The 25,688-nt window shown below is 38.4% G+C and overlaps 1 protein-coding gene across 1 annotated transcript in view; it reads left to right on the top strand.

Annotated features, from left to right (window-relative positions):
* Positions 1 to 25,414, top strand: part of LOC113057940 (ceramide kinase-like) — a 30,048-nt gene extending 4,634 nt beyond the window's left edge. Inside the window, exons 2-13 of the mRNA XM_026225565.1 lie at positions 10,494 to 10,625; positions 10,803 to 10,925; positions 11,556 to 11,681; positions 12,423 to 12,489; positions 12,900 to 13,045; positions 15,504 to 15,578; positions 16,000 to 16,152; positions 16,256 to 16,361; positions 17,430 to 17,500; positions 19,342 to 19,547; positions 20,616 to 20,836; positions 24,711 to 25,414. Of these exons, the coding sequence (XP_026081350.1) occupies positions 10,494 to 10,625; positions 10,803 to 10,925; positions 11,556 to 11,681; positions 12,423 to 12,489; positions 12,900 to 13,045; positions 15,504 to 15,578; positions 16,000 to 16,152; positions 16,256 to 16,361; positions 17,430 to 17,500; positions 19,342 to 19,547; positions 20,616 to 20,836; positions 24,711 to 24,798 (1,514 nt within the window). The 3' untranslated portion in view covers positions 24,799 to 25,414. The remainder of the gene's footprint in view (positions 1 to 10,493; positions 10,626 to 10,802; positions 10,926 to 11,555; positions 11,682 to 12,422; positions 12,490 to 12,899; positions 13,046 to 15,503; positions 15,579 to 15,999; positions 16,153 to 16,255; positions 16,362 to 17,429; positions 17,501 to 19,341; positions 19,548 to 20,615; positions 20,837 to 24,710) is intronic.
* Positions 25,415 to 25,688: the final 274 nt, after the last annotated feature.

Raw genomic sequence — 25,688 nt, 5'->3', positions numbered from 1 at the left:
AACTAGTGAATGAACTTGCGCTCCCTGGGCGGTTCAGCGCAAAAAAGGAGGCGTGTTCCGGCGCAAACAATCCCTGGTGCTATTTTGCTGTTCCATTAAACAATTGCGCCACTGACCAGAAAAAACCTAGTCTAAAGTCAGTGGCGCGTTGCTCGTTGTTCATTATGCTATTTTAAGGGCGCATGCTTGACCATAATGTATAGCGTGCACAACGCGCACACACTTTGCTCATGTAATCTACACAGATGCAACAGTTATTTTTGCATATCATAAATTGTTACACTAAAAAAAATATTAACACATGAGATGACGGAAATCATTGTGGTGTATTTTGGGTGGGTTTCTCCCATCCCCATACAACACAACTTCTCTGTCTTTCACTGCTCTTGCAAGAACATCAGTCTCCTCGGCTGTGAACCGCTCCTGGCGTGCGCCTGGTAAATACGCCACAATAATAGCAATCCATAATGGAACTTGCGCACCTGCTTTTAAAGGGAATGTTGGATGACGCTCTGATTGGTTTATTTCACGTTACGCCCAAACCACACCTATGAATAATGAAGCTACTTCAGACCAACCCATTTTAGATTTGCGCCGGGCGCAGGAGCCATTTATCCCGCCGGGAAAATAGCAACAGCGCCGAGACCCGCCCACAAAGTTACTTGCGCTTCGCGCTTTGACACTTGCGTTTCAGATCGTTAAAATAGGGCCCAGAGTAATGTGTTCTGCATCTTGATAAATACTCCGTATCTCAGGAAACCGAGGTTAATTTAGTAACTGAGTACCTTACAGAGCCGTTCTGGTGCAACTACAGCTATCATTCAGGCTGATTCGAAAATTGTTCCAAGGAATGATATTCATTTGCTGGGGAACAACACGCTCTTGGCAAAAGTGACCCTGAGTCCAAGGCGCACTAAGTGGCTGAGGAGAAGGGTACTGTGTGATATTAGCTCTGGCTCCGACTGGGCCAGAACAAGCTAGTCATCAAGGTAGTTGAAAATGCAGATTCCCATCTGTCTCAGAAGGGAAAGAGCCGTGTCTATGCACTTTGTAAAAGTGCAGGGGGCCAGGAACAGTCCAAAAGGAAGGACAGTGTATTAATAAGCCACTCCCTCGAAAAGCGAATCTCAAGAATCACCTGTGATGGGGGGCTATCTGGATGTGAAAGTATGCATCCTTCAGGTCCAGGCAAAAGAACCAGTCTCCTGGATTGCGCAATGATCTGTTTCAGTGTAGTCATATTGAACGACCTCTTCATGAAGATGTAATTCAGGTGCCTGAGAGTGAGGATGGGCTGGAGGCCACCATCTTTCTTGGAGATGAGGAAGTAGCGGCTGTAGAAGCCAGACCTGCTCCGAGGTGGACCGTTTTGGACAGCTCCATTTGCCAGCAGATTCATCACCTCTGAGCACAGAACGTGAGCGTCCTTGCTTTGCACCAAGGTGGGGACCACGTTGCTGAGACATGGTGGTCTCTGGGGATGGCCTACCAGGCCTCGGCCCATGTCTCAAGGGCTTGGATTAACTTGGCACTGACTGGCAGCACAGTGGTAGAATGATCGTGACTAATGGAAGAGGAAGTTTGCTCTCTTGAAAATGTTTTTGTTTTATTTTTCTTGCTATAACAGCAGCCGAGTGCCCGGACACTTGCAAAAAACACAACTAAGAGAGGCTACTTGGGAGGCAGGCGCCAGTTCCAATGCAGTCTTGGGTTGGGGTCCCTGTCGCTTAAGAAGAAGGTAGCGTCTGGCCGAGCGGGAGCATCCTTGCATCTGCTGAGCCTTAGCAGGCTGAACAGCGGGGGCAGCAGATGCTGGTTTCTGGGTGGAGTTCCTCTCTGAAAAGAAAGTGATCTGCAAGTGAAGAGAGGTGAGACTGAAGTTCTCGCAGTAAGAACATTTAGTTCCCAAGAGCGCAGCTTCCACATGGAATTTCCTCAAGCAGGAAACGCACTCATTGTGGCCATCATCGAGTGCAGAGGAGACCCACACGAACCGCAGTAACAGCGCAGCATTTGTAACAATGCCAATTTGCTCTTTTAGAAGCTCTTTTGGAATTGCCGGATGACGGCAGGGAAAAAGGAACAGAACCGCTATGTCGCGTGGTCATCACTGAAGGAGAAGAAATCTGAGTAGCCAGTTGCAAACGCCCGCTTCTATAGCAGGGATTAGGTGGGCTTTGTCCGCCAAAAGATTAGTAGTTGAGGGTATGAGTGTAGTTTTTTTTTAACGAGTGTAGTTATTAGTATTTACGTCATCAAACAAGTTTGATTAAACTTTTTTGGTGTAGCACTTTTAACAATAAATATTGTTTCAAAGCAGCTTCACAAAAGTGTTTTGAATAGAGTCAGGAAGTAATTTGTTAAATGATCAGAAATGAATGTCAGTGTATCCATGTGGGACTAGTATTCAGCGAAGATAATGTACTTAAGTATGTATAATGAATATGTTAGGCAATGATTAAAATAAAGATGTGTATATATGTGCACTTAGAGCATGTTGAAGGTATAGGCCTAAAGCCTCAGATTGTTGCATCGAGTCACGGTTTGGAAGGACATGTGGAGTATTTGGCAGGGTGAGAGCTGCGATATAACAATCAAGGACCCCTGGAATGTAAATTATTGTTTAGTGGCATTTCCTCTATTCTCATTAAGTTTACTGCCTCTGTTTAACAAAATGATTTACTATAGTTCAGAATCACAACATTTTATGTAAACAGATGTGTTTCTGCATTGTTTTTTTATGTAATTTCATGAAGGGTGATTGCAGGAGAATTGTAGTGTAAATGAATGAAATGAGACGAACAGATTGTAAATGATCAGATCAAAAGATTGTGTTTTGTTTATAGGAAAAGCTGACATACTAAATACTCTCATTCCATTTTCATTTTTTTTTTATTATACTGTTTATGAAGCATTCATTGCTGTAATTCAGCCCTTTTAACAAATGTATTATAAATGATCAAATAAATATTTTACTGTATTCTTTAGTTTATGGGAAATAAAAGTTGCATAACTCCAAAACAACATTTGGTGCAAACTTAATTTAGGCTAAATCTTCAACCCTCTGTTAACCCTACCGGACAGGTCCCCTAAGATTCCATTAATGTTTGTTTACTTTGAATGTTTTATATTTATGTTTATATATATATTCCTTTGAAATAACACAAGGTTTTAAACTATTCCGTTCCAAATTTTGGCAAGTGTTGCAAAAATTGCAATAAAATATTAGAAATGAACATTCATTATAAAATAAAACAGCACATGTAATATGTATTTTATATAATATGAATAAATAAATATAAATACCTTATGGTATGGTCACATTAAAAAAAAAAGAAAATATTATTATTTTTTTATTTTTATTTTTTTATTTTTTGGTTAGTGGATGCATAAATAGATGCAACAGGCATTAAGTCCCTTATGATCTCTATAACTCTACTGCATCACCTTTACATCTCAGCTTTTTGCCTCATGCAGTATTCATGTGTTATACAATAACTCCTTAATACAAGTATCATGAAACTTTTATAAGGTTGTTGTTTCCATGTTATTATGCTGTTAAGTTTATGGCTACATCTGGGCATGTGAATGGTTTCATTAAGGTGTATATAAATGAAATACACTTGTTATGTCCCATAAATGTGTCATACATTTTTAATGAAGATAAATCATTACTCTAGGTTTATCTGGGCAATAAGTAAAGTTTCTGAAGCAGTACTTTATTCTAATCCACATAACTCTCTGATCTTTTGAATAAGGTCAAACCTCATTAACTTCCTCTCCCAGGGGTTTTCTGGAAAGCCTGCTTTATGTAACATAACACAAGATTGACTCATTTGGGCACAAGCTGTCAGAATGCAAAAACCTCCTTTGCTTAGAGATATTTTCCCTGGCTAGCACAGAGACAGAGATGATGGAAACTGACATTTACATAGTGTCTTAATGAAAGCAAACAAAATAAAGCAGTCGATATCACCAAAACTCACATTTTGCAAACTCAAAACCTCTAAATCATTTTGTGTTATAATTTATAAAATCAGAAAAAGAGAAAAAGAAATTAACTCATTGTGTAAAAATACAGCAGACTGAGCTGAATCGGTCTTGATTTGACTTTTTAATCATGAATCATTTGTGTTGGATAAATCCAAATACTGAAAATCTATTTTTGATTTAAAGGGGTCATATGATGCATTTTTAAAGATAATTATTTTGTGTATTTGGTGTAACAGAATATGTTGACATGCTTTAATGTTAATGTGTGCGCACACACACATGACGTGCAAAAGTCAGCATTTGAACAGTGTAAGGGAAACAGGTCAATTTAGCTCAAAGGGAATCATTCGCCCTGCGATTCACTGAAGGAGCCATTTAACATCAAATCTGCGCTGGATATTAATATCCAAAGTATAGTGAAAGAACTATCAATTAGCACAGTAACAAGATCGGCAGTTTAAGACATTAATCTGTAAGCACAAAACACAAGATACTTCTCTTTTCAATATGAATAAGGCTTTATTAGATAAATCTAAAACATATAAACTAATCTAACACATAAACGCACGCACTCACACATTCACACAAGTTGCAGGAAGGTCGAAAGTTAGGGAAAGATGAGTTTAAGAGAATGGAAATATGCAATCCCAAGTTTACAGCAATACGTTAAATTGCATAGACATGAACAGCCATCAATCATTTAATTGAGTTCCTCAATGGGGTTAAAATCATAATAGATACACCAGCACAAATGTCTGAGGGTACATTGCCTGTGTAAAGTTGTCGCTGATTGGCTGGAAGTTCAGTAGTCGTTGAAGTGATGTTTTGGGAACCCCGTGGTGGGGCGTTGGCTGAAGATGCAGAGTTGTGTGCGCTGGTTGAAGTTGAACGGGCAGTCGAGGTCAGACGGCATTACAAAACTTAACTCAGAACATGAAACTCTCAAACGGAAAAGAAAAGAAGTAAAGTTTGACGAGACTAGGTGGTGTTTCTTCTCATCGTGGCTAAGTAGCAGCAGGCAGGCCGAAGCACGCTGGAACTGCGCTCAAAGAACAGTGATGACTAACAGCATGGCTAAAAGCTAAAGCTAGGTAGCAAAGCTAAAAGCTAAAAGCAGGCATGACTGATAGCAAAAGCAGAGCTAAAACTAAAAGCAGACATGACTAATAGCAGAAGCATAGCTAAAGACTAAAAGCAAGATTTTATGGTGTCCTGAGTATTTAAATTGGCTTGTTGGCCACACCTCAAATGTTGTCTTGACCAATCAGATATTGTCTTGGCTCGGGGGCATCATAAATCATATGTTATCTTACCAAGCATGTGGTCCGAATTTTCCCGCTCTTGCAGGGTCAAATTTTTGGACATGATTCCTATAACAAGAATATGATACAATTGACAAATAACTGATTGTCAGGACTATTTCAAGCAAGCATATTTGATTACATAGGTACTAGACATGAATATGTATCCTTAAGCTATCACATAGTTATTAAAAGACATACACAATAAGTGATTATAACATGATAGTCAAATGTGTGGGTTACATATTAATGAATATGGAGTGAAGCGATGGACTGATATTCATTTAGAAGTCTTTTTGAGTTCATTTTGGTCCATATATATATATATATATATATATATATATATATATATATATATATATATATATGTGTAGAAAAGACTGTTTCTTTGTCAGTCTCTTGACAAAGATTTCTGTGGAGACCAGAGGTTCAAAGGCCCCTCCCCTTTATGAATTTCAGTCTGGTTCTGCTGGGGGAAGTCAATGGATCTTGTGTAGTACTCTCATGGGTTTACATGTGATGTCCGACATTGCCTTTCAATTACGAACAACAAATTTGACAATCTCTTCTGCGAATTAAAATTGTCAATAATTGTTCTAGTGGTGTTAATGTTGAAAGCTGTTCTGTGAAAGCGTTGGTTGGTTGGTTATCTTGCTTGGGACTTGGGGCACAGAATGTTTTATGACTTTCTATTGCCTTACTGAGGAATTTGGCTCATGTTTCAGCCACAGCCCTGATCGACTCTTTAATTTGTCTGGTTCGAGTCATTTCTGCTACAACAGTCAATATCAAAAATGTAAAGGGTTAGTTCACCCAAAAAGGAAAATTATGTCATTAATGACTCACCCTCATGTCGTTCCAAACCCGTAAGATTTCCATTCATCTTCGGAGCACAGTTTAAGATATTTTATATTTAGTCCGAGAGCTCTCAGTCCCTCCATCAAAAATCTATGTACGATATACTGTCCATGTCCAGAAAGGTAATAAAAACATCATCAAAGTAGTCCATGGGCCCTATAATACACTCGGCACAATGCAACGCAAGTGTGTTTGCTAGTTTCAGTCCGGCGCTGTTCGCATTTTCACATCCAGCGCCACGTTGTTTAATTAGCAAATGCATTTGCGCTCATTTTTTGTGCCCATGGGCGTGCCGGTCTAAAAAAGAGGTGTGTTCAGGTGCATTGCTGGCTCAATGCTATTTTAAGGAGCTGAAAATAGACTGTGCCATAGACCAACTCAAACATAAGATTGCATAAGATTTTTAATTTTTTTTGTAGGCTAAATATACATATAAATGCCTACATGTCATAATGGATAGTCATCACATGCATCAGAATTAGGCTATTCGCTCGCACACATACAATCTTCGAGACGCGTTCTGTCTTTGCGCTTGCCAAATTCTGCCGCTTAAATAGCAAATCCATCATGGCACAAGCGCAACTGCCTCTTAAAGGGAATTGAAGATGAGACTCTGATTGGTTTATTGCACATAACGCCCAGAAAACACCCATTACTCATTAAGAGAATAGGGACAACCCGTTTATAGACCATGCGCCCGGGCACGCCAACTATTTTTTCGTCGTTAAAATAGCAGAAGTGGATTTGAACATGGCCTGAGTGCACCTGCGCCGTGTGCTTTACACTTTGCATTTAGATCATTAAAATAGGGCCCCATTTGACATCAGAGGGTCAGGTAGAATTTGTTGAAGCATCGAAAATACATTTTGGTCCAAAAATAACAAAAATGACGACTTTATTCAGCATTGTCTTCTGTTCCGGGACGTATGAGGCAGCTGATATGTTTTCTGGTGCACCCAATAACAAAAATAACACATCAGCAGCATCACTGCAGTGTTGTGAATGCACTCACAACAAACCCGGAAGAGAAGACAATGCTGAATAAAGTCGTTATTTTTGGACCAAAATGTGAACTAACCCTTTAAAGGGGGGGGTGAAATGCTCGTTTTCACTCAATATCCAGTTAATCTTGAGTACCTATAGAGTAGTACTGCATCCTTCATAACTCCAAAAAGTCTTTAGTTTTATTATATTCAGAAGAGAAAGATAGTCTGTACCGATTTTTCCCGGAAACGTGACGTGTGGGCGGAGCTAAAGAATCACGAGCGCAAGTAGGCTTTTGTGTTGGAAGCGTTTGGAAGCTGTGACATTACCTTGAGGAAAAAACCATCATCCAAAACAAACCATGGCTAACAGTCAGATTCGGCCGTTTATTTATGATCCAGAATCAGATCCCGAGTCTGAAACTGAACGAGAGCAGCAGCAGCAGCAACGACTCGCTCCGAGCGGGGCTTGAACCCGGGTCTCCGGCATGGGAGGGGACGCACTAACAAGGAGGCAGAGATATTTGAAGCAGTTTTACTCACCGCATGCGGTTCCAACACACGATCGTGACCCTTTTTCGTTGGGATTGCATCATCCTTAAGAAATAAACGATACGCAAATCCGTCCTCAAACTGGGCCTTGTTTGTAAAACAAGCATCTTCGAAATGAAGGGGAACAAACAAAAACACTTGCACAACTCCGTTGATGCTCTGTAAAAATAAACTCTATCCACTGGTCCCTTAATGATGTTTTTTCTTTGGTAATCTGTGCAGGGTTGTCTTGCCCTGGCAACCAAAAACACACTCCTTTTGTGACATTTCGCGACGCTCTCGCTCTGATCAGTGAATGTCTGTGCTCTCAGTGCTCTGCTATACGGGAGCGCGTGCTCTTCTGGCAGACGTGCCCTTAGGACCCATATAAGGAAATTAAGCTCCATCTAACCTCACACAGAGCCATACTCGAAAAAAACTTTCCGAAACTTGTGACAAACCGGAAGGAGTATTTTTGGAACAGAAAAACTTAACAAACTTAATTTTTGAAACTTTGTCCATGTTTAGCATGGGAATCCAACTATTTAACAGTGTACAAAACTCAGTATGCATGAAATAGCTTTTCACCCCCCCCCCCCCCCCCCCCCCTTTAAACTTATAACAAAACATACTTACAGTAGGCTAGCTGATTCAGACGATCATCCATAAATTGCATTGCTGTTGGTAGTCACCACATTAGACACATTTTCAGTGAGACTCATAGCCTTCTTTCCAATACTAAGAATTAAATATTATATCTACTTTGACAAAGATCCATTGATATAGACTGGCAAGATAACAATAAGTGCTAAAAATGTTTCAGTCTGTTACATACCATCTGTTCAATGTTTTATTGACTTTTTAAATCTAATTTTAAATCACTGCATGAATCCAATCAGTTCATTATCAGCACAAAGCTTCACATTCCTAACAATTAATTTAAATGGACCAATATAACCAATATAACTATGTCATGATAATGTGATGAAAGTTTTGGGTCATAATAAAAAATTATATCAAATAGATAATTGTTCATTTGAAATGTTGTCTTGGCAACTAAATGAAATAAATAACTTTGTAAATAGTAAAATAGTTTGTAAAAGTAAATATAAACAATTATTGCAATAGTATATGAATAATTAAGAAGTATATAAATCGTATAAATAGAGTCAAGATATATTTGAATGATAAATTGCAAATGTTGCATATAGTCTTCTGATTCATGACAGTAGCACTGGGTGATAAAAATTGATTTTATCGATTAACTCGAATGTGTAGTTTACATTGATTTGTTTGAATGAAAATCAGTTCTTTTTAACATCTGCCCATTTGCTCAACCCTCCCCCTGCGCGTAGAGACATGCTGCCGTTTTCCGCTCTGTGGACGTGCGTTCCACTCAGTCGCTCAGCCACACAAACAAGCGCTCTGTTAATATTCCGCTCACCCGCCATAAACCATTTCCCGCTCAGATCCCGCTCCGACATAAAATGTCTCTAGTAGGCCTAATTGTTTAATAACTTTTTGATAATTGTCTAAAACTATGCATGCTGATAAAAAGCAATTTTTCAAAATGAAATTAATACATTCTTTTTAATTTTATCAATTGTATTAGGCTAATGAAAATGTATTCAATATGTTAATCTAACCTTAGTAAACATAGGCTACCTAAAATGTAAAAACTAAAGAAGTGTATTTGATTTTCGTTCACTTTATTTCTGAGAAAATAGCTGCCATTGTTGTGCGTTAGAACTTTCAAAACAGGCTCATTAAAACACAACCGCGAACACACACTAGATTAAATGTGTGTAGATCTTTACAAAATACACCTGGAGTAAGCCTGTGATAAGCACACACAAGATAAAATGCACTTAAAGAACGCTTAGATTATGGACTGGGTTGAGCGAGCGGAGTGGAATCTTCAGAAAGGCACTCATCTAATGGTGTTTTGCCCTATGAAATGAAAAAAACCACGGCAGCACAAGCACAGCCGACAAAAATCAACCTACTGCAGTGTTACTCGTTGCGCGGCTCACCAAGCTTTACTTTTGTGACTCGCATGGCAGTAAATAACACGATGATATGATCATGCAGTCAATACAGATATTTCATAAAAACATTAAAAACAAGCAGTGCTATAACATAACCCATTAACAAACTCACCATGTCTACACCGGGCATGAGTGGCACGATCCAACAAAAGGCAACAGAACCCAGTGATGCCTTGTTCTATTCATGACGAAATGTACTTTTTTGACTGGTAAATGATAAAGAATGATAGTCCCTTTTGCATTGCATTGCATATCAGGGATGAAAGATTGATAAAAATACATGCTATTTGTGACTAGATGTAACTTTTGATACTTTACGGTAAAAGTGGCTCTCTGATTGAATTCAGTGCAGCTTCCATGAAAAAAAAAAAACCTTGTGAAGACCTCTGACAGACTTACAAACTGTATCCAGTATGATATGAATGTTATGTTATGTAACGTTTTCACGGTTTATAATGGCAGGGCGTGCCATCTTGTCTTTTGGCTTGTTGTTTCTGATTGAACTTTAACCCCAAGGGGGAAATCCAGATCAAATCCCAGAAGGTAAAATCAAAACAAAATTGAGTTAAAACTTTTGAACAATTTCTTTGTCATCTGCATATTGATTTTAAGTAGGGGGGACAAAAATCGAATCGTAAATCAGATTCTTTGTGAAAAAATTGGGATTTTTTTTTTTAGGCCATATCACCCAGCCCTACTTGTTAGGTTCCATTTGTGGTTTTGCAACAGGTTTTGTTATGTCTCTCATGTTATGTGACCCACTGGTCCTCTATTCACAGGTAGTTATTGTGTCCCGGTGTGTGAGATTATAGCCGTTCAGGAAAAAGAAGATGACTCTCCGTGTAAAAACACTGGGAAATGGCAGAAGGTTCCTCAGAGCCCAGCGGACTCCTGCCAGCACGCTTTCACAGGTACACCAGCATAATCAGACTGTCATCTGCTTATCTGGCCCTGATAACAGGGGAATACATAGTTTGTTCCTTTATCTATATGTCATGAGTGTATTATCAAAACGATACTTATCATACAAGTCACCTTTTACCTAGTTTTTGGAATAATGTGGCATTTTCGTTTGTGTTTCTCTTCAGTTTTCTATGTAGAGAGGACAAGGCAGCACTGCTGGTGGTGCAACAACGTGACTTTCCACTGCTCTGAACATTCCCTGTGTCTGCTCTGGGTCCAAACTATTAGGGAACAACTTGCATTGATGAGTGCGTCTTTTATTTATGTATAATATAAAAATGTACTATTGTAAACTAACAACGCTATTCATAAACTATAGAAAAAAAGACAAGTTATTGTTTATAGGTATGTCAGTGATTTTCAAACCAGTTTTGTGTACATGAATAATAATTATGTCATTTTGGGGTGAATTTATTATAAACGTTTTTCATTCGATTATAAACTCTGAGGGACGAGTCAATTACTATCACACAATCTTGCTTCCCTTTTAATATGCATTTTAATCAGCCAAAACAGAAATTTTTGTTAACCAAAGTTTTTATTTTTTATTTATTTTTTTTATATCTGTCCTCAGTAACTCCGCCAAAATAGAATCTCATCAAAATAAATGTAAATATCAAATATGTTGTGATTTGACATTAGTGTTTGCTTAGACACAGGAAATAATTGTAAATTTGAAAAAACACAGAACTTTTCTTATCAATCCTATGGATAGTTTGGGGGTGTTTTGAACCTAGTGTAGGCACAAGTAGAGTTTTGGTCTTCTCTATGTTGTCACATCAGATGAAGTTTTTCAAAAGCAACTTAATGAAGTAGTTTTGACAGCCTAGGAAGACAAAAACTCACTTTTAATGCTCTGCCCGCCTCTCATTCCGCAGCCAATCGACCGAAGAGTTTGCTAGTGTACATCAACCCCTACGGAGGAAAACAACGTGGGAAGCAGATTTACGACCATAAAGTGGCCCCCATCTTTTCCCGGGCTTCCATTTCCACCGACGTGATTGGTGAGTGCCCGTCAGCCGCCTGCATTAACATTTAAATAAAAAATGAGCTTTTATGCTTCGCGAATAGATCTCCGTTGGCAAATGGCCCCACCTGCCAACCCGTCCCACGAATATGATTTTATTTACAGTGGCATCTATCACAGGAGCTGGCCATAATGCAAACTGTGATAGTCGATAAACATAGGAATGCAAAGACATCCATTATTTATTAAGTTTGAGGGAGGAAGACCCTAGGCTGGTGTGAATATTGGCTGTTGGAGCTAAAGCTTACAGGCTTACTCAGCAGTTGCTTGAGGGTATTCTTTTTATGACCATGCGGACATTTCGTAAATGGTAAAGTACATGTCTGGCTGGACAAATACCATTCAAACCAAATCATTAGAGGAGCCAAACAAGATGTTCTGCCGACGGTTTAATAAGCTCCATACATCACCTTTGGCATATATCATCAACGTGATCCACAGGGCTCGGTCCTAGGCCCCATTCATTTTCAGCACATCCCTCCGAGTTACGGCTTTACATCAGTGCTGATGGTAAAGAACCGGTAATGAAATGTACTGGGGATTGTTTTTCACCGTGACTTCAGCTTCATCATTTGATGTGGCTGATTGATGGTCTCCATCAAGCCAGCAGAAAAATGCAATTTAACTGCCAGATGAACATAATGATGTTTCTCCCCCTCTGCACAGCCTCGCTGTCATTGTCCCGTTAACAATGGCTTTTTCTCTTTTGTTTCTATAGTTACAGAGCGTGCAAATCATGCCAGGGACCACTTGAAGACAGAGGCTGATCTGAAGAAGTATGATGGGTGAGTGGGCATCCTGCTGGGAGATCATGGTCGCTGTGCGGCGACTCTTAATTTGCCCACCGAGGAACGCGTCCTCTGCCGCACAGCTCAGATTAAAATTTGCACATCAATGAACATCAGTCTGGCACTGCGGCAGATGACGGCGGGCAGCTTGGGAAATGACAACTGAAAATGGAGTAGCTTTTGGTGACAGCAACATGGATGCTGCTTCATAGCTGGGCCAAAGGCTGTATTCACAAAACAACTCTGACTGTTGCGTCTGGATCTTTTTTCTTTACTTTTTAACATCCATTTCTGTGAACGAGAGTTTAGACACACATTTCATTCATTTTGCACCCTACCTTTCACTGAAGAAAATGTAGTTTTAAACAAATATGCATTGAAATGATCAGTGTATTCTCTCACTGCAGTGTGGTGTGTGTCGGAGGTGATGGCATGTTCAGCGAGATTATGCATGGCCTCGTCTCCCGTATGCAGCAAGAAGCAGGTGTGGATGAGAACTCTATTGAGGAGACCCTTATGCCGTGTGGACTTCGCATCGGCATCATTCCTGCAGGTTGGTCTATAGCAGTTTTTCCCAATCCTGGTACTGGAGCATGTACCGAACACATTTTGTACATGTCCCCTCACACATCCAGTTCATGTTACGGTCAGTCTATTAACAAACTGATGAGCTGAATCAGGTGCATCAGATAAAGGAGGCATCCAAAATGTGCAGTGTTGGTGATGCTCCAGGACTGAGAATCACTTGTCTACCGTCACAAATCTATACAGCCAAGACAGTTCCTCAGAATGAATTTCATTGCTTTTTCATGCTCGGCACTTCCTTGGCAGTGTTCCTGGAAGCATCCGTCACTCAGGGTTCCATTACAGCGTTTGTGTTTTGAGATATTTCCAAGTCATTGTAAGTTTTACACCTGCACATGGGCACAGCTGCATAATAGAAGAGAACTGCAGGAGATTATAGCTCTCTTCCAAAACCTAGTGAGCTGCCTAGAAAGCATGTTTAGGCATCAGAGGTTCACTCATATATAAAGGCTGTTCAACAAATGGAAAGCAACATTATGTTGCCTTTGATGATACTTTGTTTTGATCAAATTTTAGTGGGCTGTTCACACAGAACATGTCTGTGTGTGCACTGCTATTTTTAACTAGTGGGTCTCTGTACAGTTGCTTGTTGAATATCTGTGGCTGTTATAAAGCATCTTGTATTGTATTTTATTTTATTTATAAATGTTTTTATTTATTGTCTAGGTTTTTTTTTAGTTTTAATACATTCTTATTGACAGAATTGCATGTATCATTTGTGGATAATCTGCAGTTAACACTGTTAGCAAAAAAATAAATAATAATAATATTAAGCAGCAAAACTGTTTTTAACATTGATAATAATTAGAAATGTTTATTGAGTACCAAATCAGCATATTATGAATATTTTTTGACACTAATAACTGTAGTATTGACTACTGAAAATTCAGCGTTGCTTTCACAGGAATAAATAAAACTTTAAAATATACTAGAATTGGAAACATGCATTTAAAATTTGAATAGCATTTTATAATATAGCTGTAAATATATTTTTATAATGCATCCTGGGTAAGATAATTCTTTCGAAAATATTAAAAAAAAAAATGTTATTGACCTAGAACTTTGGATGCAAGTGTATAATCTCTCACACACATACATAAAGCTTCAAAATATACAACATACTGCACTTCAAGATTTTTAAAGCAAGAGAATGGGAAAGAAAAATACTTGGGCAAAACAGGTTATTAATAAATGGCCATCCTGAAAGAGCACAAGCAGAACATATAGACTGTTGTCATGCACTGCAGAATGCCCTTCACAAGAGCCCTGCCAGCAATTGATAACTTAATGACTGTGGCTTATCAAATCGTGTTTTCTGATATTACTGTTTGCCACATAAACCAGACAATGTCGAAACCTTAGGAGTCCATGTTATCAGCGTGTGTAATTCTGTCTATTTATGGCCTTATCTCCCACTGTCCAGACATGAAAGGACTAGTGACAGTTTCTACGAAGAGCTCTGGGTCCGTTATCTTGTTTCTGGATGACAACTGATCCGCGCAACAAGGGAATTTGAGACAAATCTTTGACTTTAATAGATAATAGATGAAAGCATCCCAAACCACTGACAAAAAACAAACCATGCTTTTAACATTGTAATATCATGTTTACATCACGTACAATGTTAAAATGTAATAATGCCATTGAAGATTCGATGTATAATACACAAAAGCATCTGAAACAGCTGACAAAACCATAAAAGATCAATGCTATATTTAAATGCTATATTCTATGCTTTTTTTTTTTTTTTTTTTTTTTTTTTTTTTTTACAAGATTTAATTAATCTCTTGTAAAGTCTCAGGTCTTCCCCACTACCCCACTAATCATTGATATGCTAATTATTACCATGTTATCTAACACTATCAGTGTATCATGGTATTGACGCAGTAAGGGACTGACATTTAAGCAACATGCTGTTTACTGCTCTTTAAATGGTTTTATCGTGATATATAATTGAAAAACATTGTATTTTACTTTTCCACCTTTGTGGAAACAGTAATGGGATCGTGAAATAATCAGTCTGGCACATTTGCAGATTGCAGTCTGTGTGTTTTTGCTGTTATATAAGCAATCTGAGGAAGAGGAATTAGATTACCAGAAAGCATATAAGAGACAGAAAGAGGGCTGAACTCATCTGAAATCTCATCTCTCCATATAACAGTGCCCTGAAATGCTTCAGCTACAATCATTTCAAGATCGAAAAAAACTTTCTTATTCTCACAGGGGCTGAATAGACTAAAAACTCCATTGGCTTGTGATGTTTGGTTAGCGTTCACAATTGAAGGTTAGATTGCTGCTGCCCCCGTATGCCACCAAAATTGAAAATGAAAGTGTCATTTTCATACGTTAACCTTCAGAGTGAATTATGAGAGATAGATTTAGGCCATTTCTGAACCCCTGACCCATGAAATGTGTTTTTGAAACAGGTTCGACTGACTGTGTATGCTTCGCCACAGTTGGCTCAAATGACCCTGTCACTTCAGCACTGCACATCGTTGTGGGTAAGTACTCATCTCTATATCTGCAGTATGATACAGCATATCTGGCTATGTATGTATATTTATGCTTATGTAAATTTCTCGTCAGTATTTGCATGCTAGGTCTGAGTGCTATCGCAGTATATGTAGTTATTTATTTATTTATTGTTCAGCAAGGGCATTACTACAGTTACTACTTCCCTTTGGATGTCATGACATGACCATACCTTAACCATGGTGAAATCACTGTAACTTGCAGCTTTGAGCGACGTGTTTCTTAAATAAAGCATAATACCAAAATGGAAAATGTTTACTGTGCCGCTTTTACAGAGACGGATATCGAATTTTGCTGCAATATGCACTATTCTTATGTGCGGTGTCCTAGCACAGGATTCTGATGTTATCAGCTTGTGTTTTCTGAAATTCATCCTGGCTTTTTCTGCAGGTGATTCTCAGCCAATGGACATCTGCTCGGTGCACAATGAAGACCGCTTCCTGCGCTACTCTGTGTCACTACTGGGTTACGGGTTCTACGGAGATGTGCTGACAGACAGCGAGAGAAAGCGCTGGATGGGCCCGGCCCGTTACGATATCTCAGGTACACAGGAAGTGATTTATTTTGTATTTGTTTTTTTATCTGCAATTTTGGATGGAAATTCTTCTTTTATTTTTGAATTCTTTTATTCATTTATTGTTCACAGGTGTTAAAACTTTTCTGTCACATCGCTACTATGAGGGAACTGTGTCCTTCTTGCCTGCTGAAGGGAACTTGGGAACTCCCAGAGACAAAATGCAGTGCCGAACTGGGTAAATGCTGTTCTGTATTTTTTTTTATTAGGGATGCACCGAATATTCAGCAACTGAAATTGTTTGGCCGAAAAAAGCTTGTTCGGGAATAAGCGAAAAGACCAAATAAATTGTACCGAACAATGATGTGACTCGATCAAATAGAGGAGCGCAATAATTCAGCAAACATGTCGGCAGTGTAGAAGCATTTAAAAGAGTCCGAGAAAGATGCAAAAATCATTACAAGCACTGACAGCAAGAGACTTTAGAACTGCATTTCACGTCTCCGATGAGAAGAGGAAGTAGTTGTTGTTGATGGTTAACTGTATGATGATTGAAATCACGAAATGGCCTCAACCGATTAGTAAATAAAGTTTTAGTTATGTTTTCTAGTACATACATGGATTGCATTCGAACAGCGCTGCACAAGCTCACCGCACAATCTGGTCATTAGCCAGGGACAGGGTTCAAAATCTGAGCTGAAACTGTGTTACTTATCAGCTGTTGAGTAACATTATTCGCAAAAAATACGAAAAACCATATTCGGCCTTTGGCCCAGTGTTTCATTTTGTTCGGCTTCAGCCAAGAATTTTCATTTCGGTGCATCGTTGTTTTGTATGCATTTTGTATGCTGTTTCTGTAAGTGAACATTCATACAACATGACTCAACGCGTATAATTAATAATTTTTAGCCATCATTTGATGTTTTTTAATTATATTGTAAACTAGAACTAGGTGATATTCACACTCCACATTTTGAAGGATATTTGAATTTTCTTTTTTAAGATGTTGAAGAAGTTCAAAAAAGCTGAATTTATTTGAAATCGCAATCATTTGTAGCATTCTAAACCTCTTTACTTTCACTTTTAATACATTTAATGCATCGTTGCTGAATAAATCTTCTTAGTTTAAAAAAAATAATAATAATTACTGACCCCAAACCTATTCACAATATATTCAAAATGTAAGGTCCCATTTTTTAAAGCATGCCTAAATTATTTTTAATCTAGATGTTTACTTATTTGTGTTAAACAGATATATAGCCGTGTTCCCCACCTCTATTGTTAAACCGGTGTTTGTGCCTTGCAGGTGTAGTGTCTGTCGGCAATCCTCTTCTGACAAACTGGTCGGCAAAAATGAAGACAGCGTTTCTGATGCTGGTGAGGAGCATTTGGGAATGCCAGTGTTAAACTGAGCTGGTTTATTGAAAGGAAGTCTCATATCTGCCCTGTGGTAAATGCGCCCAACCTCAGTACAGGCCAACAAAGTGCATTTCCAGCCATGATTTGTAATGCCCCCATCTGTCGGCTCGACTGGCACGCTGTTTGTGAACATTAGGCCAAATGGTTCAAGCTGCCGCCCGGCTGATCATTTAGAGAGTGCACACACACACACACACACACGCATCATATTATCTCTGCCTCTCAGCACCCTCAGAACAACTGGCACCTCCGTTACCCAGCATTCTGTGTGTTTACCCTGAGCACTGATAAGTGCTGTTTACAGACACACACTCTCTGCCCTCACAATCCCAAATTGGCATTTGTGCATGATGATTTCCTGAACGCTTTTAGACCGCGTGACATAAATAGAGTCTTGTGGGAAGAATAAGGGGAAGAATGATGTAAACAGGAAAGGGAGTCGAGGGCCCTTCATCAGTGGGAGAGCACCACAGCTATACTTGCTTTGGGATTTAAAATCACCTGGCTTCTTTCATTTTTCCAGTTTATAGCAACACTTTGAAAATGGATTTTCGAAATTGTAAATAAAATGTCTTGAACATCTTGTAAGGAGGTAAACTAATTGTTACTTGCCTTTTCTGTGTAAATTGTTTGTGAAATTTTATTACAAGAAAGTAGTCTTTCGGTATTTCGTCTTTCACTTTTACCCTTTCTGTGTAATTGTGAATTTACAAAAAAAAAAAAAAAAAAAAAATTCAGTGTAGATTTTTGCATTTTCGGAATTCAGTGCAAAACTTATTTCTAATTTTAAGTCATTTATTTATGTTACACTTTATACAATGCAGATTGTTTCAAAGCAGCTTTACAGGGAAAAACAGGGAAATTATAGTTCAGAGATCAATTCTGCTGTAAAGCAGCTATAAAAACGAAAACAATAGTGTCACTTTTCAGCTGAGGTCAGTCTAGTGATGATTCAGTTCCCTTGAAGAACATCAATTATGAATTAAGTTCAATTCAACTAACCAAACCAGAGGCGACAAAAACACAAACTCCATCGGTGAAAGAAATGGAACAGTAACACTTTATTTTGATAGTCCGCTTTAGACATTCTACTAATAGTAAGTTACTTTACATGTCAACTAGCAGCCATTAGAGTATAAGGAGACTGTCTGCTTAATATCTTCCACAACATACTGACTATGAGAAACTTTGCAAGTATATGTCAGCTTATACTACTAACCTTAAAGGGTTAGTTCACCCAGATAGCAAATTTATGTCATTAATAACGTACCCTCATGTTGTTTCAAACCCTTAAGACCTCCGTTTATCTTCGGAACACAGTTTAAGATATTTTTGATTTAGTCCGAGAGCTCTCAGTCCCTCCATTGAAGCTGTGTGTACGGTTTACTGTCCATGTCCAGAAAGGTAAGAAAAACTACTAAAAGTAGTCCATGTGACATCAGAGGGTCAGTTAGAATATTTTGAAGCATCGAAAATACATTTTGGGTGAACTAACCCTTTAAACCTAACCTAACAGTCTACTCTGAGAGTTAGTAGACATGTAGTTGATAATGTAAGTGCAAAGTTACTTACTGTATTTAGTATGATGTCAATAGCCTACAACATTAAAATAAAGTTCTGAGATTTTGAAGTTCTAAGGTTATGAGACGTTAGGGTGTTCTTGGTGGTGGCCTACTGTTGGCTATCCTCGCAAAAAATATGTGTAAATGCATGTATGAAAGTTTGTGACAAGGGTCTATAGACTTCATTGCTCAGAGGTATACTAGTTATTCACTTCACATGATGTTGTTGTATTTCAGAGTGTCAGGATACGTGGACGGTCATCAGGGGAAAGTTCTTGGCCATCAATGCTGCCAGCATGAGTTGTGCTTGTCCTCGCAGTCCTAAAGGGCTTTCGCCGTCAGCGCACTTAGCAGATGGAACTACTGACCTCATCCTCGTCAGGAAGTGCTCCCGACTCGACTTCCTGCGCCACCTGCTGCGCCACACCAATAAGGATGACCAGGTTCCTGATTTATCTCAGCAGAAAACATCAGTAGATTTAACTTGATATTCCATTCATGTCTCACCAAAGGATGTGAAAAAACACCACTTTCTTTAACTGGCACACTTCAAAAAAGTATCCCCGCTATCCACTAAATGCTAACTCTATATTTTATATAGTAGTATAAGTTCATATGTATATTTAATTAACTGTAAGTCAGGTTTTTTTTTTTTTCTTGGAAAAAGAGCAGATAATTATGTTATTTGAAGTTCTTAGTAACAGCAGGGTTTCTGAAGTCATAGAAAACCTTGAAATTCATGGCAATTTATATTTTTTTTAATGCTTTTTTTAACTCCTAAAATATTTAAACAACTAGAAATGCCTCTTTATAATTTCAGTCTTTATCAAAACGATCTTTATCCAGTAATCACAAATATTTAATAATAACAAATAAAATTATCCAGCCAAGTTTATTTCTCATCAAAATATAGTATTTTTTTATTATTATTATTATTATTATTATTTATTTTTATTAATTTTTTTGTAAATTCAGAACCTAAATTTACTATGACATTATGAATCTAAAAATGTCGGATTTCTTTAATCACTTTATAAGAGGCCCCTTATCCTCAACGTGGGTTTATTTATTTTGAGAAAAATACAGTAAAAACAGCAAGATTGTGAAATATGATTACATTATAACTGTTTTCTGTTGTAATATAATTTAGTAATATATTCTAGTAATGACAGTGCTGAATTTTCAGCAGTCTTTGTGGCACATGATCCTTCAGAAATCCTTTGAATATGCTGATTTAGTGCTTAAGAAGCATTCATTCATTTTTCATTATTTCATCCATGTGAAAATGTACGTGCTGCTTTTTGTTGAAATCGTGCTACTGTTTCTTTCCAGATTCTTTGATGAATAGAATGATAAAAAATAACAATATTTATTTAAAATAGAAATATTTTGTAACTTAATTTCTCTTTCTCAGAATGTTTTTTTTTTTTTTTTTTTTTTTTGACTTAACGTTAAATGATGTTTGACGTGGGATTCCGTAAGCATTACCCTTGTTCTCTTTCTTTGTTCAGTTCGATCACTCTTTTGTGGAGGTGTACCGGGTCAAGCAGTTCCGGTTCACCCCCAGATATCAGGAGTGTGATTCTGAAGTGGACCTGAGAGACAGCGGAGCGACAGGCAAGCGATTCCTCAGTCAGATCTGCAGGGAGCACAGAGCCTGTGGCTGCATGCCTTCCCAGAGCAACTGGAACTGTGATGGAGAGATCCTCCCACACACTGCCATCCAAGTCCGGTAGGTGCCCTTATCCAGATACACCCTCTGTGTTTGCAATTGAGGTTTTTATGAGTTCATTTATTGGACTCTGTGGAAGTGAACCCATTACTCCACTGTTCGAGTTACAGAAATGCTATATCTAGATACTTCACTTGAGTGATAACGCCCACTCTACAAATAATGAAAAATTATGAATTTCAAAGATGCATTTAGTGAAAATGAGAACTGTTACACCGTGTCATGTTTCAGAAAGGAAAACGTGCGCCATTGTAGTTTTAATACACTAATCACTTTAAGCAAGTCCTCATTGTTGTTGTAATTAAGGGGTGTGGACGTCACTGCCACTCTCACTCAGACTTCCTCATATATCTAAGAGATGTCACTGTCTCTTTTAGACCTCAGTCTTTCAGAAAATGTTCCTCCGACACAAAATGAGCAGCGTTTGTCAATTAGTGGAAGCTGTAGTTGAGGTCTTTTGAGCACAAGATCGTATCATCTCAGCACTAGCATACTAAACAGGGTAAATAAATGGACTTTTGTGGCTTGAGCCTGTGGAAAAGATGCTATTAAAATTAAAAACTCCCTCCATTGTGCCTGCAGAGGAGTTGTTCTCCTCCTTGATACTGCATGACGGCTCGCCCAAATGCATCATTTCCTTCACGCCCCATTGTTCTGTGTCAACAATGCGTAGCAGTGAAATGCTCCTAATTTAATGGCCCTCTCACTGTTAAAGGCTCACCTCCTTTAATTAAAATAGAAGTCCATTCATTTATTCCATTTTCAGCTTCAGTAATTGTTTCTCGAATGAGTAAGCAAATAACCTGTTGAGATAATTGATGATGATACCACGGCCGAAAAAGGCAATCGCCTGGCACTGAACTCACCTCCAGAGTATTGAGTGGAATTAGAGGAAATTAAAGAGCCCCCGAACCTCCTAGGAGCGCATGCATTTAAACTACAAAACTTTTACTCAACACGACATAGCATTTATTGCTTACCAGCACTTGCTCGTACTTTGTTTTAGTCTAGGACACAACGCATTAGTGGTGTTTGTTAAGGCAAGCATCAGTGTTACTATTGCAAATCGTTTGGCTTGGGGATTTAGACAAACCATTGTAATTAAATATTACACTTATATTGAAATATTAAAGGTCCCGTTTTCCGTGCTTTTTTGAAGCTTTGATTGTGTTTACAGTGTGCAATATAAAATGTGTTCATGTTTCACGTGTAAAAAACACAGTTGTTTTCACACAATTCACTTATCTGTATACCGCTGTTTTCACTGTCATAAAAACGGGCTGATGACTTCCTTGTTCTATGAAGTAAATCCTTCAGAAATACATAACGAGTTGTGATAGTGCCAGCGGTTCCTGTGTTGTGATTTTTAGACTAGTTTTGAGAAGCAAGTGGGCAGGATTTGTTTTGAAAACCTGGCAATCCTGATCTTAACGCACATGCTGGAGATGTACTTATAATCATAGGAGCGTTTTTACTGACGAGATGCGCATGAAAATCGCATTCGATTTTTTTGCACAGCCCTACCATCTAGTTAACAAAGCTAAACAGCGTTGCCCTTAGTGTAATAAGTTACAGAAACTGTTAAACGCACCAACTTAAATAATAAAATACACTTACCGGTTGTGGTCCATAAACGACGCCTTCTCCAGACAAAGAGGGAACTGCTCCATCTTTCAAGAATAATCTTTGTGCGAATCTGGCATTAAACTGATTGAGATTGAGGAAGCTGTCCTCAGCAAAATGTGCTGCACATAGTTTTACAAGTGGATTATAATTTTCAGGAACAGAGTTAAACAAAAATTGTAACCATTGATCTCTAAGTACAGCGTCCCTGGAAAGCCCAAACAAAGATGATTGGACTCCAAGATGAAAATAACAGCGTTTCAACGACATGGCGACAAACACAAACGCAACTCTTCCTCTTCTCCGTCAGAGCGCAACAAGACCACGCCCCCTTTTTTGTGTATTCCTGTGGGCGGAGGTTAGTCAAAAAACTGTTTTAGTGACGTCATTACTGCAGGAACTAGAGGGATGTAGTCCAAACGGGCCGTTCTATGGAGGCAAATTCTGTTAAATAAAATATCTCGCTTGGTATTGAACTTTGAGCTTTAGAATTTTACAGATATTATTTATACTCTAACAACAACATTACACACTAACTAAAGTTTAAAACATGGGATCACAAAGAACGAGACCTAAATGTTACTAAATGCTAAATGTTACACCACCTAAATGTTTACGCAAAGATAGAAGGCATAACTTTTATTCTCGCTGTAGTATTGTTGCTGCCGCCGCCATGTCATGGAGACGCTGTGAGTTTCCAAATATGGTAAAGAGCATAACATTTCAGTCATTCGCTTGAGGTATTTGGCCAATCACAATGCACTGGATAGCTGGCCAAACAGCAGAGAATGATGAGTGTTGTAAAAATCAAAGCATTTCAGAAAGGCGACACATTCAGATATAAAGTTGTTTTTTTATAACCTTAAACCGCATAAACACATTGTATTACACCAAATACACAAAATAATGTTATTTTTAGCATCGTCATATGATCCCTTTAAGTACCATATTTTCCGGACTATAAGTCGCACTTTTTTTCATAGTTTGGCTGGTCCTGTGACTTATAGTCAGGTGCGACTTATCAAAATTAATTTGACATGAACCAAGAGAAAACATTACCATCTACAGCCGTGAGAGGGCGCTCTATGCTGCTCAGTGCTCCTTTAGTCTACACTGAAAACATAGAGCACCCTCTCGCGGCTGTAGACGGTACTGTAATGTTGTCTCTTGGTTCTTGGTTCTAAATAAATGCGACTTATAGTCCAGTGCGACATATGTTTTTTTTTCTCTCATCATGGCGTATTTTTGGACTTGTGCGACTTATACTCAGGTGCGACTTATAGTCCGAAAAATACATTAAATAAACAATATTAGAGTATAAATATTTAATCAGAGCAGGCTCATTGGAAAAACATGCCTCATTCTACATTTTTAGATAACTCCAAAAAACTAACCTATCCATATACAATTCCCTGCAGTTTTTAGCTCAAATTAACACTATTCCAGGGGAAGTGTTTTGACAGTCACTTTTATTTATATAGAACTTTTAATAAATTTACAAATTGTCTCAAGGAGCTTTGCAGTATTAAACAGGAAAATATTGTGTAGTAATTCAACAGTAAACACCTAATTTACAGTTAAAGTCAGTTCATCATTGATTCAGTGACGTGATCATCCAGCTCAGTTCAGTTTAAGTATTAGTAGTAAACATAGTAAAGTTGCTCAGTAGCTCGCCTGGTATAGCATTGCACTTGTCATGTGGAGCGCTCTGGTACGAGTTACACGAGTGTTTGAAATGGTGAGGTTGCTTCAGCAAATGGGATTTTCTCTCGTGTTTGCTTTTGTTAAGTCTATGAGTTAGGTTTAGGGTAGGGTTGAGTGCAGGTGGTACATTATTTTCAAATGCAATATCCATTAACTTGGGTCCGAAATGAACTCCAGATGTGACAAAATCACAAGTTACTAAGCCTAACAATAAAATCAATGGTGTTAAAAAAAAGTGTAAATACAGCCGAACAACAGGGGGGAAAATTGCCTTATTATTCATGCCCCAGTGCAAAATGGGAACACCAGTATCAGAAACGTTGAGAAGATTTGTTTTATTTATTTTCGCTTGAACTAACTTTTTCATGTAGAAATTACATTAGTTTTTTTTCTGTAGGATTTATTTCACCTCATTATCATTTTTATCAGCGCACACACAGGCGTGGTTTTTTTTTCCAGTAAGCCTAGGGTGGTTTTTAGCATGCTGTTTGTTCCAGTGAAGTGTTAGCATTTTGTTTGATTTTTGTTTATTCTTTCTCTGTCTTAGGGTCCACTGCCAGCTGATCAAGCTGTTTGCGAGAGGCATCGAAGAGCAGCAGGTGTTTGAGGACCCGTACACTCACTGTGCAATATAGATCCCCACTTCACTTAAAAACCTCCAGCTGGATCATTAAAGACTGAGATTCTTTGAATGGAAGAGTCGCCTTCAGCTCAGCACAATGTCATACTGTTTCTTATGCTGTTTTACCCAGATAATCATCATGAAGAGGCATGGAGTCAACAGCATTTTCACAGCATTTACAGTATATAGGCTGTATTAGATTTGTGTTAGATAGGATCAGCTGTTTCAGCTAGGCATTAGCATTGCCCATTTTTCATTTCAACCTTTGGAGTCCTCGAAGTAGCTGGTGATATCTCTTGCTGCATGCGACAGCTTCCAGTTGTCAACATTTGTCTTCCACCACGATCAAGCTGGTCTTGAGAGTAGTAGCGCTAATAAAATCCCAAAGTCAGATTCCTGGAACTGTCAAAACTCTATGTTTTCTCGACATTTAATGCATGGAAATGTAGCATTAGAGAGCTAGACACTGACAGCTACGCGGTGTCACTGCAGGGTCAGTGTATATACGGCTGTTCAGCTGACGGAATGTAAATGTAAATACTGTAGCACTCTTCTCTGCGTTGTCTTCCTTGGTTGCAACTCCTGAGAATATTTACTCCCTTTATAATGAATTTTGTGTTTGTGTTTCCTATGCTGATGTCTTATTTCTTATGAAAGCTCTTATTGTTCCTGCGGTATCGAAGAATGAAGGCGTTTATCATAGGACAGAGAAATTGCTTTTCGCTGTTGTGCATGTCAGCTGCTTTAATATGCAATTAATATGTTTCCTTGAGCTGCACTTGTGATTTGAGGGTATGGATTTCCCAAGACGCATCTGTAAAGGCAACACAATTTCTGTTGCTATTACAGGAAAAAACATTGTTCACGTCCTTCATAGACTGAAAGATTGTCGGGAAGCTCATT

The sequence above is a fragment of the Carassius auratus genome, chromosome 4 (assembly GCF_003368295.1).
Source record: "Carassius auratus strain Wakin chromosome 4, ASM336829v1, whole genome shotgun sequence".
NCBI lineage: Eukaryota > Metazoa > Chordata > Actinopteri > Cypriniformes > Cyprinidae > Carassius > Carassius auratus.
This window is presented reverse-complemented; position numbering and strand designations above follow the sequence as displayed.